Below are 25474 nucleotides of genomic sequence, written 5' to 3' on the forward strand. Positions count from 1 at the left end.
AGACCGCAAGGGTTTTGATAGTGATTGAAAATACCGTGCGTATATCTGGACGCTGAGTTATCAGGGTAGAAGAAAAACTTGGAATGAGAATCGAAAGTTCATTGCTTTTCATGAAGCAAGGGCTCCCCTTTTTGGTCGGAGATCCCAAGACATAGAAACTCGCCGTTGGTCAATCCAATTCTTCTTGGACGAATGCCTTTTATACGACGAACGAACCTGGGAGTGGGAGATTATAAATAAAGATGAAGACAAAGAGATAGCCAGTGACTACACCGGTGATTGATCGCTCCTCTCGGGAAGTGGAAGGTATACCGGTAAATGATAGCGATATAGCCGATGCGCGGAAACCTCGCTTGATTCGCAAAAATACCGCCGCATCTTATTTCCAACCGGGCACCAACGGTGATTTTTCGCAACTTTTCAACAATGGTAGAAAAACAGAGCGTGTACGGGTATAATGTATTCATATCGGTGAACGGAAGCGGCATAATTCTTGACGAGGGACATCGACAATGAGGAGGTATAGCGGCTAGCCCCCTCCCCACTTGTTGCCACTTGAGGGATTTAAGACACTGGAGAAGGTGAGTTGTAAAGAGGGGAGGACTAGGCAAGTGTATCCGACCTCGATGGCAATTAACAGATAAGTGAATTTTCCTGTATTTTCACGTCGGTGTCTAGTCGACGCGAGCTCCTCCTATAATCTTTGCGCGTATACCTCGCAGACCGAAGCTGGGAATTCGAATCCTCTCCTACTCCGCCACTCATTTTGTTTCACGTGATTGAAAACGATCTGTCAGACAACCATGTTTCCGTTTTTTATGTATATCTCGTAGCGGAAATAGAAAGTTTTCAAGGCTAGACGACGAGGGTCGAAGCGTCGAAGAAGATTTTGAATAAATTTACACCAGACTCGAAATCGATTGGTAGAAAATGAAACGAGACGAGGGACATACAACGAAGTGGAATTTGCAGGAGGAAGATACAGAAAAAGGCGAAAAATGGACGATCCAATTTCGGCATTCATCGCTGTTGGGTTCAGCTGGCAATAGATTTCATTAACTGGAGGACCTCGTGCGTTGGTGGGATCCTGCAGGAATCTCTTTATTATGGTGGCGCACCGCGACGCTGGGCGTTGTGAGCGTCGGTGTGACGGGTGTCCGCCGCAGCTGCGCCTCTCAGCCTCCCCCAAGCATAATAGCTATACGTATAATTAATTCCGTGCTCTTCTTCAATGCTCCGCGACCTCCATACTTGCCGATATGCCCGCCAATTATCAGCGTCGGTATTCAATAATATTTCATAAATAATCACACGCGATTATTCCAATCAATGAATCGATATCGTCCCTTTTTCTCTCGACGAACTTATAACTCGTACGATCGATTGGCGAACAGGTGACGAAAATGACGCAGTTACAAGTCGAAATTCACGTTTTGAATACAGTCATCGATCGCCATTGATTGAACTCGCGGTTTGCCTCGGAGATTAACAAACTTTAAGGCTGAGCACGGTCTCAGAATTGGTTCCTCAATTTGATTTAAGTCAACTCAGCGTCTAAGTCCAAGACAAGCGTCGCAAATGACACTCGCCGCAGCAACGGGATTACCAATTAGCAGAGGCACACTTACAATTAGTTGTCCCCGCCACTTTGCTGGAGCACTTTATTCTGGCCCTCGGCGAAAACTAGCGAGCTCCCATTTTTTCCACGAAATCGAGAAAAAAAAACCAACAAAGGGTTGATGATTGATAATCATGCATTATACTTCTAATTGAATTCGGTCTCAAGTACGTAGGAAAAAATTTATACTTGCGAAAATAATGATTAATGGCATCGTTCGGCATGTTGCTAGGACGGAGTGGTTTTTGTTTATTCAATAAAAACAAACTATTCTCCAAACGTCACATCCAACCGAAACCGTTTCGGAACCGTTTGCCCGGTACTTGGGATTGTAAATTATCAGTCATGCAGGTTTTATTTCCGGACCAAAATGTACTCAATTAACAGGTGAGTCAGTATAGTAATCGATCGGTCAATTACCTGTACTAATTTCTATCCAACTATATCGTATACCTCTACCTGACAACGCGTTCGATATACACATGAACCTATGTAGTTAAAATATCTAGAAAGTCAACGAAATCACTGATTTTCAAGGGGGTTTGGAATGACGCTAAATCTTGATTACGTTATTCGACGAATTTATTCCCCAGGGATGAAAATCCTAAGCATATCGCGCGATTGATTCGCGAGCATGGGTTCAATCCGATCGCTGATCGGATGAAACATCTTCGACGGCGATGAGACTCCGATAAATATTAAACCAGCTCCCTCCGGAACTCCGAGGTAAGGATATTCCGCGTTTTAATTTCAATGTCAATCTGTCGCCGATCTCAAACCCATCGTACTTTGATTTTTTTCTCCACCCCGTTAGGTGGTAGCGCATTTGGGACGGCCACCGGAAATGCCGAATCCCGTCGATAGATCGGCAGAGGAATATGAAAGACTTTCAATTTCTTCCTTGCCGCGTCCTTTGTCTGTTCATCCGATGAAGCGGGATGGCTTATTCAATTCTATTGAAGAAGTTGAAGAGCTATGTCACCGGAACAAAAAAAATCCTTGCGTTCCCTCGGGCAACGGGGAATTGCCAACTTGACATTTGCTAATGCCCCACCAATCAGCAAGTAACTGCCTCGCAGCGGACAATTTCTAATCTCCTCAATTCGACCTTAATTACTTCGCCCGGTCGTCGCACACCTATACGTTTCATTCTCCTCTTATATATATTATTGGCACACTTACACTTATCTCGTCATTTTATTATCATACTCGTCGAATCATTATCCACACATTATTGAACAAGTCAAGATTTTCAAGTCAATAAACCCTAACGCGGAACCATCTCCCAGAGGGCTTTCTCATATCATCACCTTCCAATGTTTCATGCCGATCATTACTACCGATCATTTTCACGCCTCGATTCGTCCCAGCTTCTAAACCCTTTTCACTTTTCATCTGAACATTGAATTATTGAAATGTGTTGCGTATTTAACTTCTCCAGTAATAACTGGACGAACTAATCTCTCCAGAGTTCAAAGTTTGAGTGTAAGATCATCATGATACGTCGTACGCTATGTATACGTTGCATTGATCAATAAACGATAACTGCAGTACGGCGTTTGCGATAATTAGTTGAATGAGTCAACGAAAGGAAAATTCCTCCTGCAACATGACGATATCGAATAGGGTATTGAAATCGCTTTCACAGATCGTTGAGAGAACAATCAAGTTTTGTTTCGAAACCCTTGAGAGTTCGTAACTGATGACCCGTCGTCGTGCACGCATGGGTATGTACGTACGTACATCGTCGCGCCCATCTGTAACCGACCTTCGGACCCCGATCGCCGCTACGAATCATTATCCAACGTTATTAAAATCACGAATATCCACGGTGAAAATAAATTTTTCAACTTCAAGCGAATCGCCTGTGCCAATACGCTTGCGAAGAGTGCGTGTATAATACCCGAGCCAATAACGGGCTGCAGACCGTTAGCAACAAGTTGCTCTCAGTATGTGCCTCAGAGATAAACCCTCCCAAATTCAACAAGTGCCCGTAGTACCTTAAGTAGCGATATTTCTGCCGAACTTTTTCTGAACCTTATTTTTTAGAGGAATGTAGTTTTTGCCGACCCACCCACCTTCAGCCGCGATTGATGAATTCGATGTATCGAGTTTTCTTTTGAGTTTTTTTTTTTTCTATCGAATCCGCGTATGACATTTTGGTCTGCGGCTGAAAAAATTTCGGAAAGATGAAAAACGGCGGTGCAGGTTGTTGTTCGGCAGAATGAGTTTACGCGGTATTTATCGGTGTATAAAATTGTGGATGATTTTGGGGTCAACTATCTTGGATAAAGGTCACGTTTCCGCTATCTAGGGGAGAAAAAAAACGACCGTAACAAAGGTAAGGAACATTTTTCGGACTCTTTATTGAGCCGAGTGTGCAGAATTTGTCCAGTGTCCGGCTATACCAACGTGGAAAGAACGCGGAGTCCTTCCCTTTATCTCCTTCCTTTGCCTCGCTCTCTGCAGGACCGTCTCCGTTCGATGTTCCAGTAATTCCATGATCCCCTTATGGTCGGCACGTGACGCCTTTCAACGAAGCCTATAACTTATTTCTCGCGGTACAAGTGGCCACCGAGTTTTGCCGCTTCAAGAAGCAAGAGATCCCATCAGCTCCGTTCCACGAGCTTTTTCACGGTGGATGAACCCTGAATTGATTTTAGGTAATAGAAATCTCACAATTAACTCCGCCGTATGGTCGTCGCTCGTCTCCTGACGAAGTGGAAAAATTCTTGCAAAATGTAAAAGGAAAAATATCATTCATTTTAATTTTCGGCCGCACGTGCAACTATAGGCAACGGCGAGTCATAAACGGAACTGACGTTCACAAGTTCATCTCGGTTGAAAATTTTAAAGATGCCGAAGCTCGAACATCTTCATTCCTGAGGTAGTACCTTGTGCTCGGATCGCGACCCCTTCTCGGAACGTGGTGGCATTTCAATAACGCTACGCCTCTCAATGCTTTGTCCTCATATCGTGAATTCCTCGCGGTCCACCGATTCTTCCCTTTTTCTCCGACGCGACTATTCTCATTCCATTTCCTTGAATATCCGAAAAAACGCTCCTCCGGAGGCGGACTACCGATCACTCGTTGGTATGTTAATCTGCACTGAAATATTCGGTACCTTAACAAAGTTCAAAATCAAGTTCATGCGATGTAAAATTTTTTAAAACGTCAAAAATCCTCAAAATCATCTCGTCTTCGGAAGAAAGCTTTCTCATTCCAAAAAACTTCGAAATTTCAATTCAATCAGTGTACAAAAAATTTCTAATTTGAATCTACGGATCGTTCCGTGTACGAGGACTCCCGCGATCGAATCCCAGCATTGGCACCCTCGTCATCTTCATCTCTAGCATCACCAACACGGAGTAAATTCTATTATCCCAGAGCTCGATCACAGAAAAAGCTTAGGGGGGAAAAATCAAAATAAAAAAGGAAGAAATGGAAAAAAGGAATAACTGGCACTCGCTATGGCAGCCACCGGTGGGTCATAAGGGTGGCATATTAGGGCGCCTGCGTGGGCGTCGTATCGCAGGGGGTGCTCGAGGCGTAGGTGCAACCGGCGCCCGAAGACCGTTGTGTGCGGCAGACGGCGACAGGCAGCGCGGCGAAAGCCGAACCCTGGGGGACATGCAGCCTCCTCACTCGCTGACGAAGATCTCTCGCACGCACAACCGCCATCCCCGTGAAGAGGACTAGCACCCCACTGGCGCGCCGGGACCACCAAGATCTGCTCCGCTATAAGTGAGTGCAACTTTTCGCTGTCATTTTTTTCATCGAATTTTCGTTCTTCTCCTGCCTCTTCACTCTCTTTCGAGATCTTCTCTTGGTCTCCGATTCACTTTCGATTTTCACTCCTCGGGAGAAACGAATGAATGCACACGTCAATGTATTTCGTACTTGGGCCCCCCATTTTGACTCATCACCCTGCTTTCCATTTTCAACTTTTGAATCGTCGATTCCACTCGCTTGAGTTTGAAAAGTTACGTATATCTCATGCCTCGTATCGGAGGCATGCGCGATGCATCCGGAACACGGTGCCATTTGTCGTACTGTAAATTTTTACGTGAGAAAAAAAACGAACAGATTCAAGCAGAGAAATAATGCCGATAGTAGCCCGTATGACACGTGACTTCGTGGTGAAATAAATTTTTTTGTCATTCAAGAAATGACCGATGTTGAGGATCTCATCCCTCCCCCGTTTTATAGGATCTTGAAATTGTTACTTTGGTAGAGAAAAGTGAATGCAAGTCTGAAACGAGAATCATATTGTAACGTTGAGCTGCATGATACGTCGTAATAAATCCGCTTAGAATATTTATTGGTTCAAAGTAAAAACAAGAATTGCGCAGCATCCTCTTGATCTGATTCGTTGTGAATGGAACGATTGACTGGCGTGCATACGAAACTAGAATCGGGTTTGCAATGGTCATTTTAAGCAACTTTCGTCACTTTAGGGGCGTAAATTTATCGATTCACGTGAATTCGTTTACACGTAACAATCTGGTTGAAGAAAACCTCCGAAAATTTATCACTTTCGTACATATAAGCGCGTACAATTTTTTTTTTTTTTCCTTTTTTCTTTTTTCTTTCTAAGCCCATCGCGTGTCAACGCACTGAGGATTATGTCGGTACATTGACTGCAGCTGGTCCGTTAGATAAAGGGGTCTGTGCGCTTCGGGAAATTGTATCAGAGTTCCCTAAATTGAATATCGATTTCGTTTCTTACACATAAATATAATCGCTCCAACGCTTGTGCGATAAATTTAAAAGTAATGCATGGAAAAAAGGCCGACATTTTCGTCCGCAATGTTGAAATGTTCGACGAACAATGTACGTATAACTCGTTTCAAAACTACAACCGAGAAGAACCGCCGGCATCGGATCTTGAATTAAAAAATCAAACGTCAGGAATCGGAAAGTGAAAGAAGAAGAAAATCTTCGAAGAAGTTCGATCCGAGCGGGAGCGCAGGGGGAATCGCGCGGTACATGCATAGGGAGGTTATTATCGTTTCAAAAGGAACTGAATCAAAACGTTACGGTGTATCTTTGAACTCGGAATGGAGTTACGAATATATGATCTTGGTACAGATCGCACGTGTCAACGACATGGATTGCCGTGGCGGCACAAGCTTAATTCTACGCTATGATATCTAAACTTATCCAACTAGATTCCTACGCCGTCTCAGTCATAGTGTTGGAAATGGAAATCGCTAGAGCAGGCGAACCCCTATTTCGTTGTGGTCATGACGCGATCCGGGTGGGTAACCCTCATTTCCTTGTGTCATCGTCAGTAGAGACCGCGACGAATAAACTTTGCCGTACGCCATGTACGACGAAAGCAGAAAGCTGAAAGCTTTGAGCTCAACCATCCAGCTTTGAAATCTCGCCTCGTTTCATCCCCCAGCCTTTTGTCTTCCCGAACTTCTTCTTCGGCTGAGATCACTTCACCGGTAGTCGATTTCGATCCCGCATCTTCCCGCGACGTCGCGTACACGTCGATCGGTACGCGGTTTCTTTCACAACGTCCGTGGGCGTGAATCGAGAAATCGCGGTACCGGTCTGGAGCGGCGCCGTTCGCCAGTCGCCCCGGAAAATTTTCCGACGTTATTTTTCGTCGGATTCGAGTCGCGCGGCACGTTGTTATACGCTTGGTGGGTTGAGTTTAATAGGGTGATCGGTAACAAAGTTAGTAAGCAATCTGCATCGCCCTGTCGTCTACTTTACACGGGTACCCGACCGAAACCGACTCCCTAGGCCTCTTTCCCCTAAGCTCACCGAGCTACTCGCCGGCTCCGGTATAATTACCGGGGATAACACGGTTACCAGGTCGCCAACTAAGGTAACTGAGAACTCATAACGGCTAGAAGCCTCGAATTCACTTCGAGGCAAACGTCTTCGTTATCGAACCGGCAAAAATTAAAAACTCACGTCCAACGGTAAAACAAAATAACAACCAACGGAGGACATGCTCATATACAAATTTCGTCACGTTTCGCGAGGTTAATCAATTTGTTGATAATTCGGTCGATTATCCCATTGGACCGGTTAAATTGTAGCACAAATCAAATGCCTTCATGTACGAGGGAGAATGTGAGGCCGGAAAGAACGGCGAAACACAATTTGGTTCTATTCCTTCTGGCTATAAATTCATTTGCGTAGGATCGAAGGTATACGTATCACTTTATCGGTGTAAAGCTCGCGCAAGCTACGAACGATCGGTCGGCTGCGGAACAAATGAGAATTTCGAGTCGACGTATCGAAAAGTCTGCAATTTTTTTTGCTTCGCGATTCCACGATTGCCCGGAATATATCGAACTTTATATCGCCGTTACACGTACCGGGTGAAAATAGTTACGTTACACCGGCGCGTCGAAAGATACAATTTCTTTTGAGCTTTAACTACTTTTGATAGAAATTTTGCGAGATGAACTTAATACCACGAGGCGAAGTATTATGCAAAATGACGGGGTTGGAAATATGATAGTGAGTGAGAACAATCTCTGCAAACTGCCGGACCGATTTCTAGGTAGTAAGAGCAGGGTGAGTGTTGCCTCGTCGGTAGAAGGTAATTGCTGACGTAATTCGTTTAGTGTGCAATATTGCGCGACAAAGTGTAGACAAGCGGGAGAGTGCCTGTATGTGTGTATGTACGTACGTAGGTGTTTTGTATGTACGTATGTATCAGGGGCGGAAAAGAGAGAGTGAGTTAGACGCCAGTAGCAAGTGTGACTAGTGAGTTAAATGCAGCTAACTTCGTTACAAACGCTCTCAGTAGCTGGATTTGCCATTACCCTACCTTAACCGAGTTAGACGCTATATCTTTACTTAAGAACAAACCTTGAATGTTACCCTTGTCAATTCGTGACAATCGACGATTCCACGTAGAAACGGGAATCATTCGGCGGACGATTATTTTATTCGTTGCAAACGCCTGTGTCCAGATTTTTTTCACTGTCGAAGAAGTCATCGTAATTTTTCTGGCGCATTTTACCGGAACGCGAAAAGGCGTTCAAGGCGACTTTAAGGTATGAATCTGAAAGAGAGAGAATACCGGATAAGATGGCAAGAAGCGTTTTCGGAGAATAAGTCTCTACAAAATAAAAAAAACCTGAGAGATGAAAACTAAAAGCACTCCCTTCGGTCACCGGATCGCACCGTACAGTGTAAAGTACCGAAATATGATTTTTGCGCCCGCCGCATTCTGAATGCAAATAGAAATCCGAATTGGACTCTCCTCTGGCCTACTTGTTGAGGATGGAAGCAACAGTTTGCCCTTTAAGCGCTCCGTCTATCTCTCTTTCGTTCTCTCTCCCGCTCTGCCTTCCGCTTCACCTTCTTCGCCTTCTCGTCGTCTCGCGTTCTACGAGAAAACCGTTCTCACCCCGACGAGTCGGTCGCTTTCTGTGAATCCTCCCAGAAGACTGCGAAGAATTTCAGGCATGCTTCACCTCATCCGAAACTCCGGAACGGCACACGTTTGTAAATATGTGCATTTACATACCTATGTACCAATCTTGAACAATGTCAAAGCTGGAATAAAATGACTCGAACATCTCACGTGCGGACGTATTTTTAAGGAAAAAATATCGATAGTTGGAGCGGAATGGCGACGAGAAAGTAAAAATCAGAAAAAAGTCACCTCTAACGTATCGTGTGTATTTTTGAATAATATTTAACGCATAATACACTCTATTATTCCCGGACAAATCTTGGAGGTGTGCAGGGTCGATTAATTCCCTTATAGTTTGCCTGTTCTAATTGCCAGTCGCACGAGTTGGGTTACACGAAGGTCGGAGGTTTGACGCAAACAAGAACACTAAGAATTTACACGTAGCACTGATTAAGCCATTCAGTTGATTCGTAAGCCTCACACCAACCGTTCCAACTTTTCATTTTGACAGCAATAACCTTCCGAGCCTGAGATCTTTCCAAGAGCGACACGTCTGCATCGATAATCGGATAAAATCAGTTTCACAGTTCAATATATATTCCAGAATATTTCTCCATCGCTCGACGCCTGATACAATTTATAGATATATCGATTCCCGTATTACGGGTATACCGATAGGCCGACAATATATGAGGAAATTATTAATGAACCGGTATAGAAATGTAGGAATGCCTCACTCGACGATGAGCTACGTATACGTTCGTTCAGATGAAGAAAAACTAAGATAACAATTTCCTCCCACGAAAGGAGATCGGAATCAAAATATCAAAGAGAACTAAGCTTCGAAGCGAGCGAGCGAATTTCTCGGTAATGTAAGCCATTAATGGTCCTTGGGAGTCGAGTTAGAAATTTATAGAAATTATCAGGGACGAGAGAAAATTGATGAATTTTTAGCGACGCGTCGTACACGCTACAGGGACATAAGTAATTCGTCGCGATTCGAATGAAGTAAGAAAAAAAAAAAAAAAGGTCGATCGTTTAAGGTTTTCGTGGTGACGGATGTGCGAGGCAGCGTGGCGTGAAAAATTCCGGAAACGTTTCTCGGTAACGCATTACACGAGCGAGGTAAAAATTCCAAGATGAAAAATGACGCGGGGTTAAAACATGGTCCTCGAAATAGGCGCAAAAGAACCCCACGGCCCGTTCGGATGAACATTGTCGCGTAGCCCGCGCAGATTGGCCACGATTGCCTCACTCAGCCGCAATTTTGTCGTTATTCACAATTTCAGTTTCCTGCACTTTCCTCTGTTTCTTTCACTCCGACATCGCGCAACCACCTCACCGCACACCCCTCAAGAACTAACCCCGAACTCCCTTCCATAAAGGAGAGTCGACTTTGCATCCCCTCGTCGTCCAAGGGCCGCGGAAACTTATACGAGCGTGCCAGCTGCTATTGGAAACAATTTTACGAGTACTCGAGCGATGCTTTATTTCCCATTCGGATGTTTTTACCGTGGTAACTGCGATTTAAAAATTAAACTAAAACCCATCTGTACAGGTGTTCCGTAAAAGTGAAACACCCAGGCGTCGCGTTCGCACATTTCAACAGCGACGAATTATCTAAATTTCAAAAAAATTTCACTCCGAAACAGAGAGGATAATCACAAGAAACGGAGAGCAATTTTTTTCAATTATTCATTTTTATGTACCAGTTTTTTTTTTTTTTAATTCACAATATCCGGTTCTAATCCGGCGGGGGTGTACCATAGATTTAATGCAAAGGGAAGTGCGATGAGTTGCATGATTGAAATATTTCTAAATAGAAATTAAATTACCACGTCTCTCCAAGCCTCCTAACTTGCCCCATTCATTCGTTTAGCAAAACATAATTAACCGTATTAATTACAGCTTTCATGGCATACTCTCTCCTCTTTCATGTTACACGAAACTTTATTACTTTACTTACAATCGCGTAGAAGTCACATTCACTTCTTATTCTTGAATAGCGATTTCAAATTACGAATAAAAGGTTGATATTACCACCTCGCTAATTATTCTTTTCAAGAGATGCACGCGGATATACTTATGGGGGGGAGGGGGGGGGGGCCCGTCAACGTTGTGCCGTAGCAGTTTTTACCATTCTTCGAATTACCCGCAGATTATTCGCGACGGCAGTCCTTTCAAAATGACGAAACAAAACGTAAGATAAAAAAGAAAATCCGCGCACGGCTGTGACGCGGCGACGAAACCCGCCGCGATTCTTTGTATAATGAGAATGCGAGTAATCAGACCGTTCGCCAAGATTGTCCCTAGGGTACCATAGCAAAGTCACCGATAAAGAATCACGTACTCAACACTCCCTTTCTGTTCCACATTTCACTTCGTTTCAAGCTACTTTCCCGCATCGACCGCGATCGTCACGATTATGAGATGTTCGTTAATTGCCTATAGCGCAATCTTCGCAATTATTGTGCCAAAAGCGATCACAAACTCCTTCCTTTTTTTCTCTTCTTCTTAATTCTTAATATGCAAAAATTATAATTAAAAGCAATTACAAGCGACGTAGCGTCATTAAATCTTTGACCTGCCTTAGTTCGGGTATAAATTTGAAAATTGTTTCGACCATAGAGAAAATTGCAATAGAATAAATAAATTAATTGTACATCTTTAATTAGAAAAGCCGTGCACAGCGTGACAGACTATGTTCGCGTGCGCGAATGTTGGCTATTTAGAGAGAGGGGGGGGGGGGGGGTTGATCGTTGATTTTCTATGTGAATTGCGAGTGACAGCTACGGTGGACTCGCGATGATGAAGTGACTCGCCAATCTGCCAACTCATCGAGCCTCGTTATACGTAAATTTCTCCACGTAGCTGTGTGCGATGGACGCAGAATATGTACGGGGATACATTTTAAGAGAAAAACTTTTCGGAACATGGATGTAGTCGAGAAATGATATAGCGAAGTGCGGGACGTCCACTAATAGAAAAATCATGTCACGCGTCAAGTGTCTGAATTTATTGTAAAACGTGCATGAGGCGGGAATCCGCGTAGAGGGTCTTTTTCCACAGGAAACGATCGCGGTGGTCAGAAACGCGGGAAAAAGAAACGCGAAATGTTACAAGTAGCGCTCTTCACTGTCTTCTGGGTACTTTTTCTAAAAGACTCTTCGTCCCTACGCGCAACGCGGTCCACGCCCTGTCACGCTCAACTAAAAAGGGGAACGATAGCTCGCTTGGTTTTTGCGCATTAAAATTGAATTTTTAGTTTCAACAGAAAATTTTCACCGGTTTTATATCGAATATATTTACCCCGTAATAGAAATCGCGAAATTTTCTAACGCCTTCGACCAAAAAACGGCGAGCAATTACCACTTGAACCAACAAAAATTTAATTAAAATCCCATCGAGGACCCCCGCGAGGTCTGGTAAGGGTAAATATCGAAGAGTGTTCCATTGCCATCGAACACAATACACCCAATCTACCGTAAAGTAGATCCATTCAAATTATTTTAACAAATCATTGCGGCGTGGAAAAGAAAATCTACTTCAACGCTTACTTCGGCCATACCTAAATTAAGCTTCGCGTTCAACTAATTGCCGATCGTAACAGGGAATTTCAAAACTTTATTCGTTTCACTGGCGACATAAAATTTAGACCGGTATTCGGAATAAAGTGGAGGCGTTTCTCGATCACATTTTTCGTATATTTTTTATCTTTGAAAATTTCACCCCCAATTGTGAACTCCCCTTGATACTTTTATACGCCTAAGTCGAGTACAAAGAAGGCGAATAATTCGCGCGCAAAACTTAATTATCACCATTCGATTGTCGCTAAAAGATTCTTCATCCCACCTTTATATACATTACATACGATATCATCCCTCAGCAGGACGGCCGAAAAATGGGTGGCGGAGGATGGATGGGTGGCTGGTTGCAGCGATGTCGAGAGTCCCGTCGCCTCGTTTTGGTGATCGTCGCCATCGCTCTCCTCCTTGACAACATGCTACTCACCACCGTAGGCAAGTACTCTTAATTATCATCTCCTTTTGCGTTTATTCGCTATAATTGAAACCTGCGAATCAAAAGATCCGGCTGTTCATTTAGGTGAAACAAGATTTTTCAAGATTCTAATTAAATCTGTACGTATTCAGACTCTCGAATACATCGAAATCGGAAAATAAGATCCCTTAAAACTTGATTGGATCCGTCCGATCGAATGTCGATCTTACCCGAATAGATATCCGTGTCCAGATCAAACGACATCTGAACAGATTCGGCCTCCCTCACTTTCAACTTTTATATCGGTTCTGATCACACTATCTAAAATCGTTTACATACGGAATTCATAAGATTGAATGCGATCTTTGCATTTAGGAAAAAAAAATTTTCGTGGGCCTACGATTAAAGCTCAATCGTTTAAACCGGAGTAGAGGTATAGATGCGTCGTTTTTTTGAACAGTGGCGCAGATACCATAACGAAGACTCTGAAATGAACGCACGGATTAGTTGAAGCGTAAAAAGCAATCCACGCGATTACGTTAACATGTTCAGGTCTTGCGGTAATTGTGGTTCACTCGTTCATTCGTGCGATGTATATAGGCGTACGCCTTTTCTTATATTTCCCTTTGCCAATTCGTTCCACCGGTTGAATTGCGCGTCTTTAGTCGTCGACCGGAAGTCATCACACCTTGCAAAGCTAATTGCAGCACTTTATTTTCGGAGAGAGGGGAGGTACCTCCACCTATATAGTTCATAAAATCCTGACAAAAGACACTCAGACTTCCGGTCCCCGGTTCACTCTATTCTGGGAAATGAAGCAACCCCGTAAACGGCCGAGGACTAGCACTCGCCCACCAATCGCTCGGCGGCAAGGGTATATACGGCTTTGCTCATTAAAAGTTTCACCAACTCGTCACTTCGTCAAAGTTGTCTACCGATCTTCAAGAAAACCTCGGAAACGTCGTATCCTGCCCGATCCGTCCGAGTCAAGTTCAATACAACGAACGAAAATGAAAAAAAAAAAAAAAAAAAAAACGATTCGACTCATTGTCAGACAAAACCGCACGACGTTTTGGTTATCGTTCTAAAAGCAACGCTGCAGCTATAGTTTCTTCTTTTTATCTTTGTTTTTTTTTTTTTTTTCTTTTTTCTCAGCGGAGTTGAACGGTAATCCGAACTTTCAATGAATTCTCGGTGCAGAGTAGATGAAATATAGTCGATTTCAAAGTCTATGCGAACTTACAGCAAACAGATTGAAAGTACGCTACGGCGCGGCGTAAGGGAATTTCTTCTAAGGACGAAACGGTGAGAGGTGTAACTTGACTTTTCAGTAGGTCAAGAGTTTGCCGAGCGAGGAATTTTCTCTGTTTAAGCATCTGAATCCTTGCAGCGGACCCGACTCGCCGTTTCGTAAGTACAATCGATACGGGACTGTACCTAATGATACGTTTCACGCAAATTCATTTTTGAAATTTTTAATCGGGAATCTGACGTCTCGTATACGATACGTCTCGGTCACGTGAGACCCGATTGATCGGAGGACATGACGTAACATTAAATATTTTTTATCTCGCGCGTAACTCACCGAAAGTATCAGATGGTAAAAATTGGCAATCATATTAAAGAATATCACCGTGAATAATACGACTAAATTTATATATACCTATACCTGTTCTCAAGCTTGCGACCCTCGATTCTCATCCCTCTACGGACCCCGAGCTCTCTTAATAACCGTACGGCCGCCCGAGATTCATTGGGATTACGATAAAATCCTCTTCCCGAAGAAAATATTCCCTCAGGAGTCCCTGATACTTCGGACCTACTTCCAGGACGGAATGCATCTGAGCTCGCTAAAATAATAGCGACTACCACACGCACGATTCTTAGAGTTTGTTAAATATCTTATTCAATAATGCGAATTTTTCTTTCAACTTATTGCTCATGTAATACCTAATTTTCATTACGAACCGGCTTTGTAATTCCCGTCGATAAAATGCGATACAAGTTATATGCACCTTGAAATCTTTGTGCGTGAGTTTGTCGCGGGAAAAAAAAAAAAAAATGAAAAAATATAAAGCCATGTACAAGTTTGGACGATAACAGCTCGCTTTAAAAAATCTTCGTTCAACCCACGCGCCACAGTCAAGACGCGTTTAAATCTTAAGCAAAACTTTCCATAAAAGCCACAATAAAATTACCATAAAAATGCCTCAGGTGATAATATGCGCACGGCGAGTCATGGGTGGGAAAAAAGATGCTGAAAAATAACGTATTGATTTGCCTTGTAAAAAAGACGAGCCAAAAAGAACAACCTTCCCACATGCTTTGGTACGCCTCGTACCACGCACCATATTTTTTGCTCACTACACCTTACAGTAAGATTTTTTGACCTGCACGCGTGAATCTTATGCAAAAAATTTTTGATTACAAAAACAATCCGTCTACCATTGAAGAATGAATACCGTCTAGTTGGATAAAATTTTGCATGTGTTGTTGAATTTTCAGGCAACGGCGTCAAAAATAAATTCAACCGCGGTCATAAGATATTATGGGTGATAGGCAACCGAGTTGCACGCAGTTTCCCAGATGAATTGGCAATACAATTTTTAACATCGATCGGTTGCGGTCATTCGTTTTGCTTCGGTCAACTTTATTTTTCCAGCTTTTAACCTCTTGCACCCTTTTCACCGGTGTATGTTTAATTCATAAGCACTAGAAACTCCCCGTTTTCTGAATGAGGCAGAAAACATATGGGCCTCTGTGGTGTCACGCTGCGGCAATCCTGATAAGTGGTCATGCATTTATGTAGTACCATTGGTCCAGGGGATGCTGGGGGTATCGGTGCGAATGGACCGTGTTGGTAGATGTTTTATGGAAGATTTCCATGCCTCCTACATGCGGTCGAAATTGTTCCATGTGCAGTGAATATCTTCCGGCGTAAACTATTTAAAATTTTAAATATTGCCGAAATGTTACAATCCCACCGATTCATCTGCTCCGGCTCTCCTCCAGGAATTCACCGTGAGAAGTAACTCATCTGCCCGGCGTTTTTCGGATCATACATGATGTGCATAATCATTTACCTATTTATTTCCACTTGTTGCTTCGTCTCCGCACGTTGAACTTGCAACACGCATTTGGCTTCCACTTTAATTTATAAAGACTTCCGTATTCCGAGATTGTACTTGAAAATTTTTTCGACATACGAACCAACTAATGTAATTTCGGGCAGGGGGTTGTCCGAAAAATAGAATCCTTTGAGTTGTAGCTTTAAAAATTATTCGAACTATAAATAATGTGGCTTATGTTTTCGAAGCTTTCAACTCGTAACAAATCGTATAGACGAAATCAATTTAAGCATCATCGCTAATTTTTTAGTCAATGCTAAACAAAATCATCAAAAAGATGTCACAAAAATTAAACTACTTGGAGGAGCTGGGATTTGAACCCAGGACTTTCAGCATGCGAAGCAGACACTCTACCACTGAGTTACACCCCCATTGAAAGGCTGGACGCAAAATGTAATTTATAAATATTTGATCAAATAAAAAAACGAATCGATGCAGATTATTGAGTATTACTCCTTCTAAGAGAACCAGTCAGACCGATTTTTGATTGGAATCGATAATTTCAACGATTATTCCGTCTGCCGCACCCTTGGTGTAAAAATAACAAATTGACGATAATAATGACAAAAAAAATCTGGGGTAAAATAGAATACGTCACTAAAAGGCCTTAACACCTCGGTCTACCTTACGTGAAAATAAAATAGCCGAATGAATAATGAAGTAAAGTTGAAAAAAAAAGGACACAACTTCCTTGCTCCGTGTAATAAATACAATATCGAAGACGGTAGCTCGGCAAAGACCTTGTAAAAGCCTTCGGAACACACACGTGTGCGATATAAAAAACTATTATATGGATACATATACATGATACTAGAAACACACGCATTCGTTTGCACGGAAAAGGGATCCGAGACCTATAGGGTAGACTTGTTACTACCGGATTTGTATCGTTCGGAAAACAAATCTTCTCTTGATCTCTGCGAAAATCTTGGCAACAAATAGAATTCCCCAGAGCCGAAAACTGCGTGGAAATTCGTCCTATTCTGGACCGCGGGGTTCGAAGGACTTTAAGGTGTCACTATACACAAATCTTTTGGTGAAAAACTTGCATATCTTAGTTTGCGGCATCCGTCGAATTTTCCGCGGTAGTGAGACCCTTAAAAAACTGTATTATATCTCGACAGTCGCGTGTTGCGTGTAGTCGGATGTTTTGAGATATGAATAGATCGTGAACATGCCCCTAACTTCTTCGCAGTACCTATAATACCGGAGTTCCTGTACGACATCCGCCACCCAAACGCAACTTTAAGCGAACATCTCGACGGTGCTGTACACCATATTACGACGACTACTACAACGACAACACCAACGCCACAAAAATGTCAGTGTCCCAACAACGCATCTAACAACGCCCTGGAATTCCTCGTGACCAATACAACACCTGCAGACGATATAGGTAATTAATAATCAAGCGACATCATATAAACGATATTTTATCATTGATTTTCATACTACGCTTCATGTTCTCTACTTTGAACACGACCTGATCAAGGACCTGTCTCTGAGTTACACGTGCCTGATACGCGGGTTCGATTTCACAGGTAATATGACCAACGTAACGATATCCGAAGACAAGGAAAAACAACAACGGCATAAAGAACTTCTCGAAGAAACGGTTGCCGTAGGAATGATGTTCGCTTCAAAGGCGTTTGTTCAACTGCTCGCCAACCCCATCGTCGGACCTCTTACACACAAGTAACAGATCGAATGATCTATTTCAAAAACCACTTGACGACCAATTTTTCAATTTCTGTTATTTCTAGGATAGGATACAGCATCCCCATGTTTGCCGGGTTCATTATAATGTTTCTTTCGACTCTGATATTCGCATTTGGACGAAGTTACGGTATTCTGTTTTTGGCACGCGCGCTTCAGGGCATAGGATCATCTTGCTCGAGTGTTTCAGGTTTGTTCAGTTCGTTGTTCTTACATTAACCGTGGAATACCGAACCGCTTCGAGGCATCGACAATTTTCGCGGTAGCATCCAAGTTGAATGCATCGGCCGAATAAACATTTTTACTTGAAAGAACACTGGTCATATTTTATTCCAGGTATGGGTATGCTGGCGGAAAGGTACCAAGATGACAAGGAACGAGGTAATGCAATGGGAATCGCGCTCGGCGGTCTCGCCCTCGGAGTCTTAATTGGTCCACCATTCGGTGGAGTGATGTACGAATTCGTTGGAAAGTCCGCTCCCTTTCTCGTACTTTCCGCTCTAGCTTTGGGGGATGGATGTAAGTATTCCACGTCATTTTGCATCATTACGTACAAAATATAGTACAAAAGAATAACGTCGCGTCTACAATATGAAATAGATCTTTAACCGTGACTCGACAAAATTCGATCAGTGTTACAGCTTCTGATGCTGCAACCATCGGTTGTTTACACGGAAGCGGATCCACCATCCCTCAAAACACTCGTCATGGACCCCTACATCGTTATCGCAGCAGGTATACATATAGTTCAGTAACACACTGAATAAGGTTTGGGTGAAATGAATGTTTAACGAATAAAATCTTGAAATTTAGTTCTGATTTTTTATGAACTTGAAACGAACGACAGGGGTAGTTTTTTTTTTAAGTTCACCCGACCCTTTGAATAAGGGCCTGTTGAGATGCTACCTGGAGTAAAACTTCGATTCAACATTTAAAAAACTTGCAATCGTTTTATCTCTCGCAGGAGCTATCACCTTTGCAAATATGGGTATTGCGATGCTTGAACCAAGTCTTCCGATATGGATGATGGACACAATGGGAGCGAGTCGTTGGAAACAAGGCGCAACATTCCTTCCGGCCAGCATTAGTTATCTGATTGGAACGAACCTTTTTGGACCTTTGGGGCACAGAATGGGCAGGTTAGTAGTTAACTTTTCGAAGGATATTGGCTTCGCCAATTATGTCAGAAATATTATGTTTATTCATTGCCCAAATATCGCCGTGGGCCTGGATAGCTCAGTCGGTAGAGCATCAGACTTTTAATCTGAGGGTCCAGGGTTCAAGTCCCTGTTCGGGCGAATTTTTTGCCAACGATCCATTTCCCAAATCTCATAACGATGGTGCAACAAATTTTTCACGACCATTCATCACTGTCTAATTATTCTGATTAATCTAACAGGTGGCTGGCCTCTTTGATCGGGCTCGTCGTTATTGGCGTTTGTTTGATGTGTGTAAGTACAATAAATATGATATTTTCCGCGTAAAGTACATAAAAACAAATAAATAAATGAATTGAATAATGTAATTTTAAATTTAGATCAAGGAATATTAAATTAAGTTGAGTCAGATAAAAAGTCCACGAAGACCATGTATGTATACATGAATAATTAGTTAGAACGAATGTCGTGGTTTTTTCATCTGACTCAACTTAATTCATTAATTATCATGATCTGAAAAATTGGTTCTTGATATTTATATTCGCGACTATGCAATAACTTGTAGGATATAAGGATAATTATAGAATACAACCTGAGTATAGGTATGGATAAAGTATGCCTGTGTGTCTGTTTGAAGTAAGTCAGTCAGTCGTCAGTGAGTTGTGATCAAGGATTTCATTCTCATTGTCAATTAGAATCGAAAAATTCTTGAAATGACCACGGTCATTTTTGTATCTTATTTTGTATTTTATTTTTCCTCAACTGAATATCCGGCTTACTTATGATGTTCCTAGAATATTTTTTTGCGAAGACGTAGGCAAAGAAGTTTTATAAATCGTAGTCAAAATTGAAATATAAATGATATTTTATTTCCATAGATTCCTTTAGCTAAAAGTATCGACCACCTAATAGTCCCGAATGCCGGACTAGGATTCGCGATTGGCATGGTGGACAGTTCCATGATGCCAGAATTGGGTTACCTGGTGGATATTCGACACTCAGCAGTATACGGTAGCGTTTACGCTATCGGCGATGCGGCGTTTTGTCTGGGATTTGCAATCGGTAAGTGAGATGAATGTGATACACGGTGTCCCACAAATCGACATAATGATTTTGTGAAAATTTCTGTGCACCGACATCTGTAACACAGCATCGGTGGTTCAATGGTAGAATGCTCGCCTGCCACGCGGGCGATCCGGGTTCGATTCCCGGCCGATGCATCTTCTTTTGCAGCATCTTCTTTTGCATTCCATCCAAAAAAATTTTGGTCCCACATTTCTCGCCAACACCAAAATCTGAAAATTACGAATGTTGTTTTTTTTATTCCACTGCTATTGGATAAATATATTTATTTAACGTAGATTGAAAAAGAATAGGGAGTAGGTAAATTTTCAATAACTGTAATAATCTACATTTTAATCAAATTACGATTATTACATAAATCGGAACGAAATATTTTGATTTCTCTAGAATTTATAAGAGTTTAAATTCTCATTGATCACTCCTCTGATAGCCGTGATCGTCTAGTGGTTAGGACCCTACGTTGTGGCCGTAGTAACCCAGGTTCGAATCCTGGTCACGGCAATGTGCATTCGTACATTGTCACGGCAGAGGTTTATTTTTTTATTTTTTCATTCAATAATTGTATGAATAATGATGGCATTCGCTGTATTACTGTTAAACTTGAAACACCGTTCATTATAACTGATAAATTTTTCACCTACCACCACAATACAGGGCCAGCACTAAGCGGAACTTTAGTGAACACCATAGGATTCGAATGGATGTTATTTGGGATCGCCATTCTTAATTTCTTATACGCACCTCTAATGTACTTTCTACGAGCACCCCCAACGAAAGAAGAAAAGAAGGTATGTTTTCAAATACTTGATAGTTCAACAAACTCGCTATAATTTACATCGTGGCAACACAAATTTAAATACACGACCACGCAATGGAAGGATTACACACCAGTGACAGCAATTATTACATTTCTCTTATTGCAGTCCTTGATAATTGGCGATAAATCATCGGTGCGGTACGTGACTTATCAAAACGAAGAGGATGCGGAACAGTAAATTTCAGTGAGTATATGAAGTAAATTATAAGTGTATTACTCGTTGAATATTATCGTTAAAAATGAAAAAAGAAAGCAACCAAAAAATACAAAATAAAATAACTTTGGCCATCAGTAACTATTTTGGTGATAAATTATCAAAGTGCTGCGCTTCGTATAGGTATTACATGAAAAATTGCCATGCTCAGAATTTATTTCTCTTGCTTTTAGCTCGTCATTGCCATCACTATTTTTATATTGAACTTATTGTTATAATTTTCTCCGATTATTAATAATAATAGTAATAATATCGTGAAAAGATCTTCAAGTAGACCTATAAGTTCTATGTTTTTGCAAATATTTTTTTTTCAGGTTTTCTCTTCTAAATTTTGAGCAAATTGTTCGAAAAAAGATTCTATACGCTTTCTCTGAATCAAAGTATATACATATACATGTATGCGTACTAATTTATATCCTAAAATTTAGATCAATATAACTGCGAATACATGATACATAACTAGTAAAACGATGAAGGTGTACATCTATTATATGTATACACATTAATATGTATGGATCGTTGTAATAGTTTTATTATAAATAATATACGACTATTACGATTATTATTTCAGAAAAAGATTTAAAGTTGAACAGCGGTATAGAGCATATTCAAAATATATTAATACGTACGTTAAATTATATTATTATATTATGAGAACGGTGCAATATACAAGGCATTATACTCCATGCACAATTCACGTCTACATATTTTAATGAACGCGAATAAAAGAAAATTACGAAGAAACAAAGAAAAAGATTGTTCGAAATATTGCAAAATGATCACGATATCCTTGTATTAAAGCATGGGTGTGAGTATATTTGGTATAAGTAGAATAATCGACCATGCAATATTCAAATACGAACATGGCTTCGCTGCATGTTAAATTAAAAATGCATGGGGCAAAATGTATACCTACATACGCATATAGTATGACTGTACAATAATTTGACGAATTAGGGAAAAGAAAAGATAAGGGAAGAAAAGAGAAAAAAAAATATTATCCGTTGGTATATGCTCGGGTATATGTATTTTACGTGAATATACCTAATTAAGGTGTAAAATGGCGTTTTTTCAATTTTTTTTCAAGTTTTTTTCTCAATCACTTCTTCAATTCTGTTTTATGGAATCAATGTCGGGGCGACATTCGTGAAAGGGACGTGGTATGTAAAATAATATTTATAACGAATATCGAGAACTATGTTCTATATGTACACCGATACGAATCCCAATCTCTGTCAGTTTTCTATATTGAAAAAAGGTGAGAATATATTTTCAAAATTCAAAATTTATAAAACTTTTTTGAGAGAGGTACCGCCCAGTGTATGGATTCCTTGAATGGCTGCAAGGAAACCGGGTTAATTTTAAGGCAGCTGGGTAAAATGAAGAGTCCTCGATATTGGAAATCAGACCGATTCGTTCGGAAAAATTAGGATATAATAAGTTGATTAAATGCTATGCAGAAGAGAAAAGAAAAATGTAGAATTCTCACTATTCCGGAAAAACGACATTGCATTCTGGATTCGTTGTCAACGGTCTCAATTGGCATCGGACATTTTTATCCTCGCATGGAAAACACCGTGAAAAGATGCGTCAAAGGCTCGACGAATTATCGAATATATCGAGGTTTATAATGATGGATGAAAAAAAATAAAAGTATATCGTATGTCATAATATTTGCGGTGCAAAATTTCGTGGTATAACTAGCTTGCGTAATAAGCGACGAATTCATTGGAGAGATAAGATTGTCATAATCAAAAAAATATTGTGGCTCCGTGTAGAACGTTCGTAGAAGCAATACGTTATAATACATGAATAAATAAATAAATAAATAATCGATTGTTATATCTGTCGTATATTATATAGACAATATATACGTACATTAATAAATATATATGTATGTGAAATTACTCATCAGAATACATTTACTGCGACAAATAATAATAAAATTAATAATAATCATTACAGTTATAACAATAATCACGATAATATTAATTGCTGTAATTTGAAATACATGTCGAGATCCTAAGCTACTACGAGTACCAATCGCATGATTATATATATACATATATATATATATATATACATAGATTTATATTAAATATTGCGTGGTCTAGATGTTAGAAAATGTATCACATCTATATTATAACCCATCAGTGTAGGTTTTTCTTTCATTTTTTGTTTTGTTATTAATTTGTCGTTATTTTTTATGTTTTTCATTTATACACAGCTGTACGTTTGCGAACCATATATATAGTAATTTCTGCACCGCATTGCTCGTTAGTATTAAATGTAAGAATAAATTGGATAACGATTATGTAACTGCATTGAAAATGGATGAAGAAATGTTTATGAATATGAAATATATCATACAATCTGTGTCTACGAGCTTATCTTGATATTTATTCTATATTACAAATAAAGTACTCGTGTTTCTGGTATACTTTTGTGTTTTAAATAGTCATCAGGGGCGCGGAAAATTTTTGAAAAGTATAATATGTCCAGATACAGATGGGTTCACGATCGGAGCTAGTTATATCCGTACAATATTTGCGCTGCTGATATTTGAGATAATAAACGGGCCGTAGTAATAATATGATACACGCGGCTACTCCCAGTACGAAGACGCGAGTCAATTTAATTCGAGATTTTGTCGAGCCTGAACCGCAATAATGCATTTACATCCACATGTATGAATGACTGCAAAAAATTTCGGAAAAAAGAGGTATGGAGATACGCCCCCGTTATACCCGGCGTCAGAGCGTATGGCTTGGCTCGGAGCAGCTGTTATAAGTTTTTTATATAATCATCCTAATACGCGGTATATAATGAAAATAAAGAAATAAAAGAGAAAATAACATTTATTCTATATTGAAAATACTGTAGATATCTTTATTATTTGAATATTTTATATAATATTCAATATAAACAGTTATGAATTGTGATATAATTACTGCTGCTGAGATACCTTTAGAAATGTTCGTGTAATTATCCGAATGAACTTTCAGTTGCACTAATTCTGATTTTATCATGATTTTTTTTGATTCTTTCCAACTGAATATAACACATAAATTAGTTAAATGCATTAGATAGGAGCAAGGAAAACGAGAGAAAAGAAAGTAAGAATAAAACTGTCATGGAATCATTTTTCCTTTTTTTTCTGTAAGAAATAAAATATTAATTGTCAAAGTGCGGTAATTATTCTCTAATCGCTGTGAAATATCTAAGGAATTAAATAAATAAATAAATAGATAAATGAATAGAGAAAAAAGAAGAATAAATAAATAACAGAGGTACATAAACTAAAAGATAGCATTTTATTAGATAAATATATACTGAAATGGCAAATTTATATATATTGAAATGCCATCGCTCGTTCGAATTGCCCGATGCAATCAAATGGTGAAGCCGCGTTTATAAAATACTAATTATACGACGTGCAGTATGAAAAGACAACGAAGGTATATGATTTGTAGCGTTATGTATAATTATATACGCATAATCATTGTTATAAAATTCAAAATATCTCGCGTAAAATCCAGCTGACGGCGTTATATTGCGAACAAAAAGTTCACGTTACACAGATGATGAATTGATTAGTTCAAATCAAACTTTGCCACATTTACTGCATTTTGTACGGCATTGTACACACGTATATCAGATAGTGTATAAATATATAATTAGCAATTAAAATCGTTAACTCTTCCGTCGCATTGTGTGTCCGCTTCCCGTACTGACTATAAATTAATAATTTTTCAATTCCCATTCGGGGCCCTCGATTTTTACGATAGAAAGATGGCGAAATAAATTGAGTTTTTGGGAATGTAAATTCCGAAGAAAGAATTTCTTCATTGGAACCTACATGCGAATATTTAGTTGCGTATATTATAGCCCGTTCTTTTGAACGTACTTGGCGCGAGGCTCTACCGAGTCTCTTGATGTAAAAAATGGTAAAAGCTTCCAAATTGCAAAAATTTATCGTACAACATAATTATTTCACTTTTGCTTACGTATAAACTGTTGATTAAATAAATCGATCGTATCAGTGAAAAGATCAATAAAATCTTTCTTTTATTTAATAGAAAATGAAAGTAACTCTTTGAGGGCTGCTATTGTGAACCGACAATAAGCAAAAAAAGCACATAACTCCTTGTAATTATAATAATTCGGAGTATATTTTGCCATCTCATGCTTACAAAATTCTTTCATCGTTTACTTTACGAAATTAGTACCTATCTATTTATATAACCTTTATTTGTTAATTCGTCATGAAAATTTAAGTACAAATTTAACTATATAGTTTAATATAATTAATATCGCGTCGATAAATTAATCGTATATTGTATTGTAA

General features: G+C 40.2%; 1 protein-coding gene, 1 long non-coding RNA gene and 4 other non-coding genes across 8 annotated transcripts; 5 read left to right on the forward strand and 1 right to left on the reverse strand.

Moving 5' to 3' along the window:
• Positions 1–1896: 1896 nt before the first annotated feature.
• Positions 1897–3026, forward strand: LOC105685996. The gene is made up of 3 exons (XR_001103016.3): positions 1897–2005; positions 2212–2344; positions 2433–3026. It is a non-coding gene; the product is annotated as an uncharacterized LOC105685996 (long non-coding RNA).
• Positions 3027–4837: 1811 nt separating this feature from the next.
• LOC105686106 (synaptic vesicular amine transporter) lies at positions 4838–24913 on the forward strand. Of its 3 annotated transcripts, XM_048660119.1 has the most exons (13): positions 4838–5363; positions 12899–13031; positions 17335–17535; positions 17681–17834; positions 17903–18045; positions 18192–18374; positions 18489–18590; positions 18820–18994; positions 19255–19306; positions 19891–20074; positions 20750–20883; positions 21019–21096; positions 21441–24913. In XM_048660119.1, the coding sequence occupies exons 2-12, from the start codon at positions 12914–12916 to the stop codon at positions 21088–21090; spliced, it is 1518 nt and encodes a 505-aa protein (XP_048516076.1). In that variant the 5' UTR covers positions 4838–5363; positions 12899–12913; the 3' UTR covers positions 21091–21096; positions 21441–24913. The 3 variants fall into 3 exon arrangements, with proteins under 3 accessions (XP_048516076.1, XP_048516073.1, XP_012256139.2); XM_048660116.1 differs by having other exon boundaries at positions 12902–13031; positions 21019–24913; XM_012400716.3 differs by having other exon boundaries at positions 4840–5363; positions 21019–24913.
• On the reverse strand, positions 16439–16510 carry Trnaa-cgc. The gene has a single exon. It is a non-coding gene; the product is annotated as a tRNA-Ala (tRNA).
• On the forward strand, positions 19081–19153 carry Trnak-uuu. The gene has a single exon. It is a non-coding gene; the product is annotated as a tRNA-Lys (tRNA).
• On the forward strand, positions 20162–20232 carry Trnag-gcc. The gene has a single exon. It is a non-coding gene; the product is annotated as a tRNA-Gly (tRNA).
• Trnah-gug lies at positions 20525–20596 on the forward strand. The gene has a single exon. It is a non-coding gene; the product is annotated as a tRNA-His (tRNA).
• Positions 24914–25474: the final 561 nt, after the last annotated feature.

This window comes from Athalia rosae, chromosome 1 (assembly GCF_917208135.1).
Source record: "Athalia rosae chromosome 1, iyAthRosa1.1, whole genome shotgun sequence".
NCBI classification, from domain to species: domain Eukaryota; kingdom Metazoa; phylum Arthropoda; class Insecta; order Hymenoptera; family Athaliidae; genus Athalia; species Athalia rosae.

Coding starts and splice junctions, on each gene's coding strand:
- LOC105686106 (XM_048660119.1), top strand. CDS start 12,914: ATGGGTGGCGGAGGATGGATGGGTGGCTGGTTGCAGCGATGTCGAGAG. Junction 17,835..17,902: donor GTCGGACCTCTTACACACAA/GTAACAGATCGA, acceptor TGTTATTTCTAG/GATAGGATACAGCATCCCCA. Junction 20,884..21,018: donor CAACGAAAGAAGAAAAGAAG/GTATGTTTTCAA, acceptor CTCTTATTGCAG/TCCTTGATAATTGGCGATAA.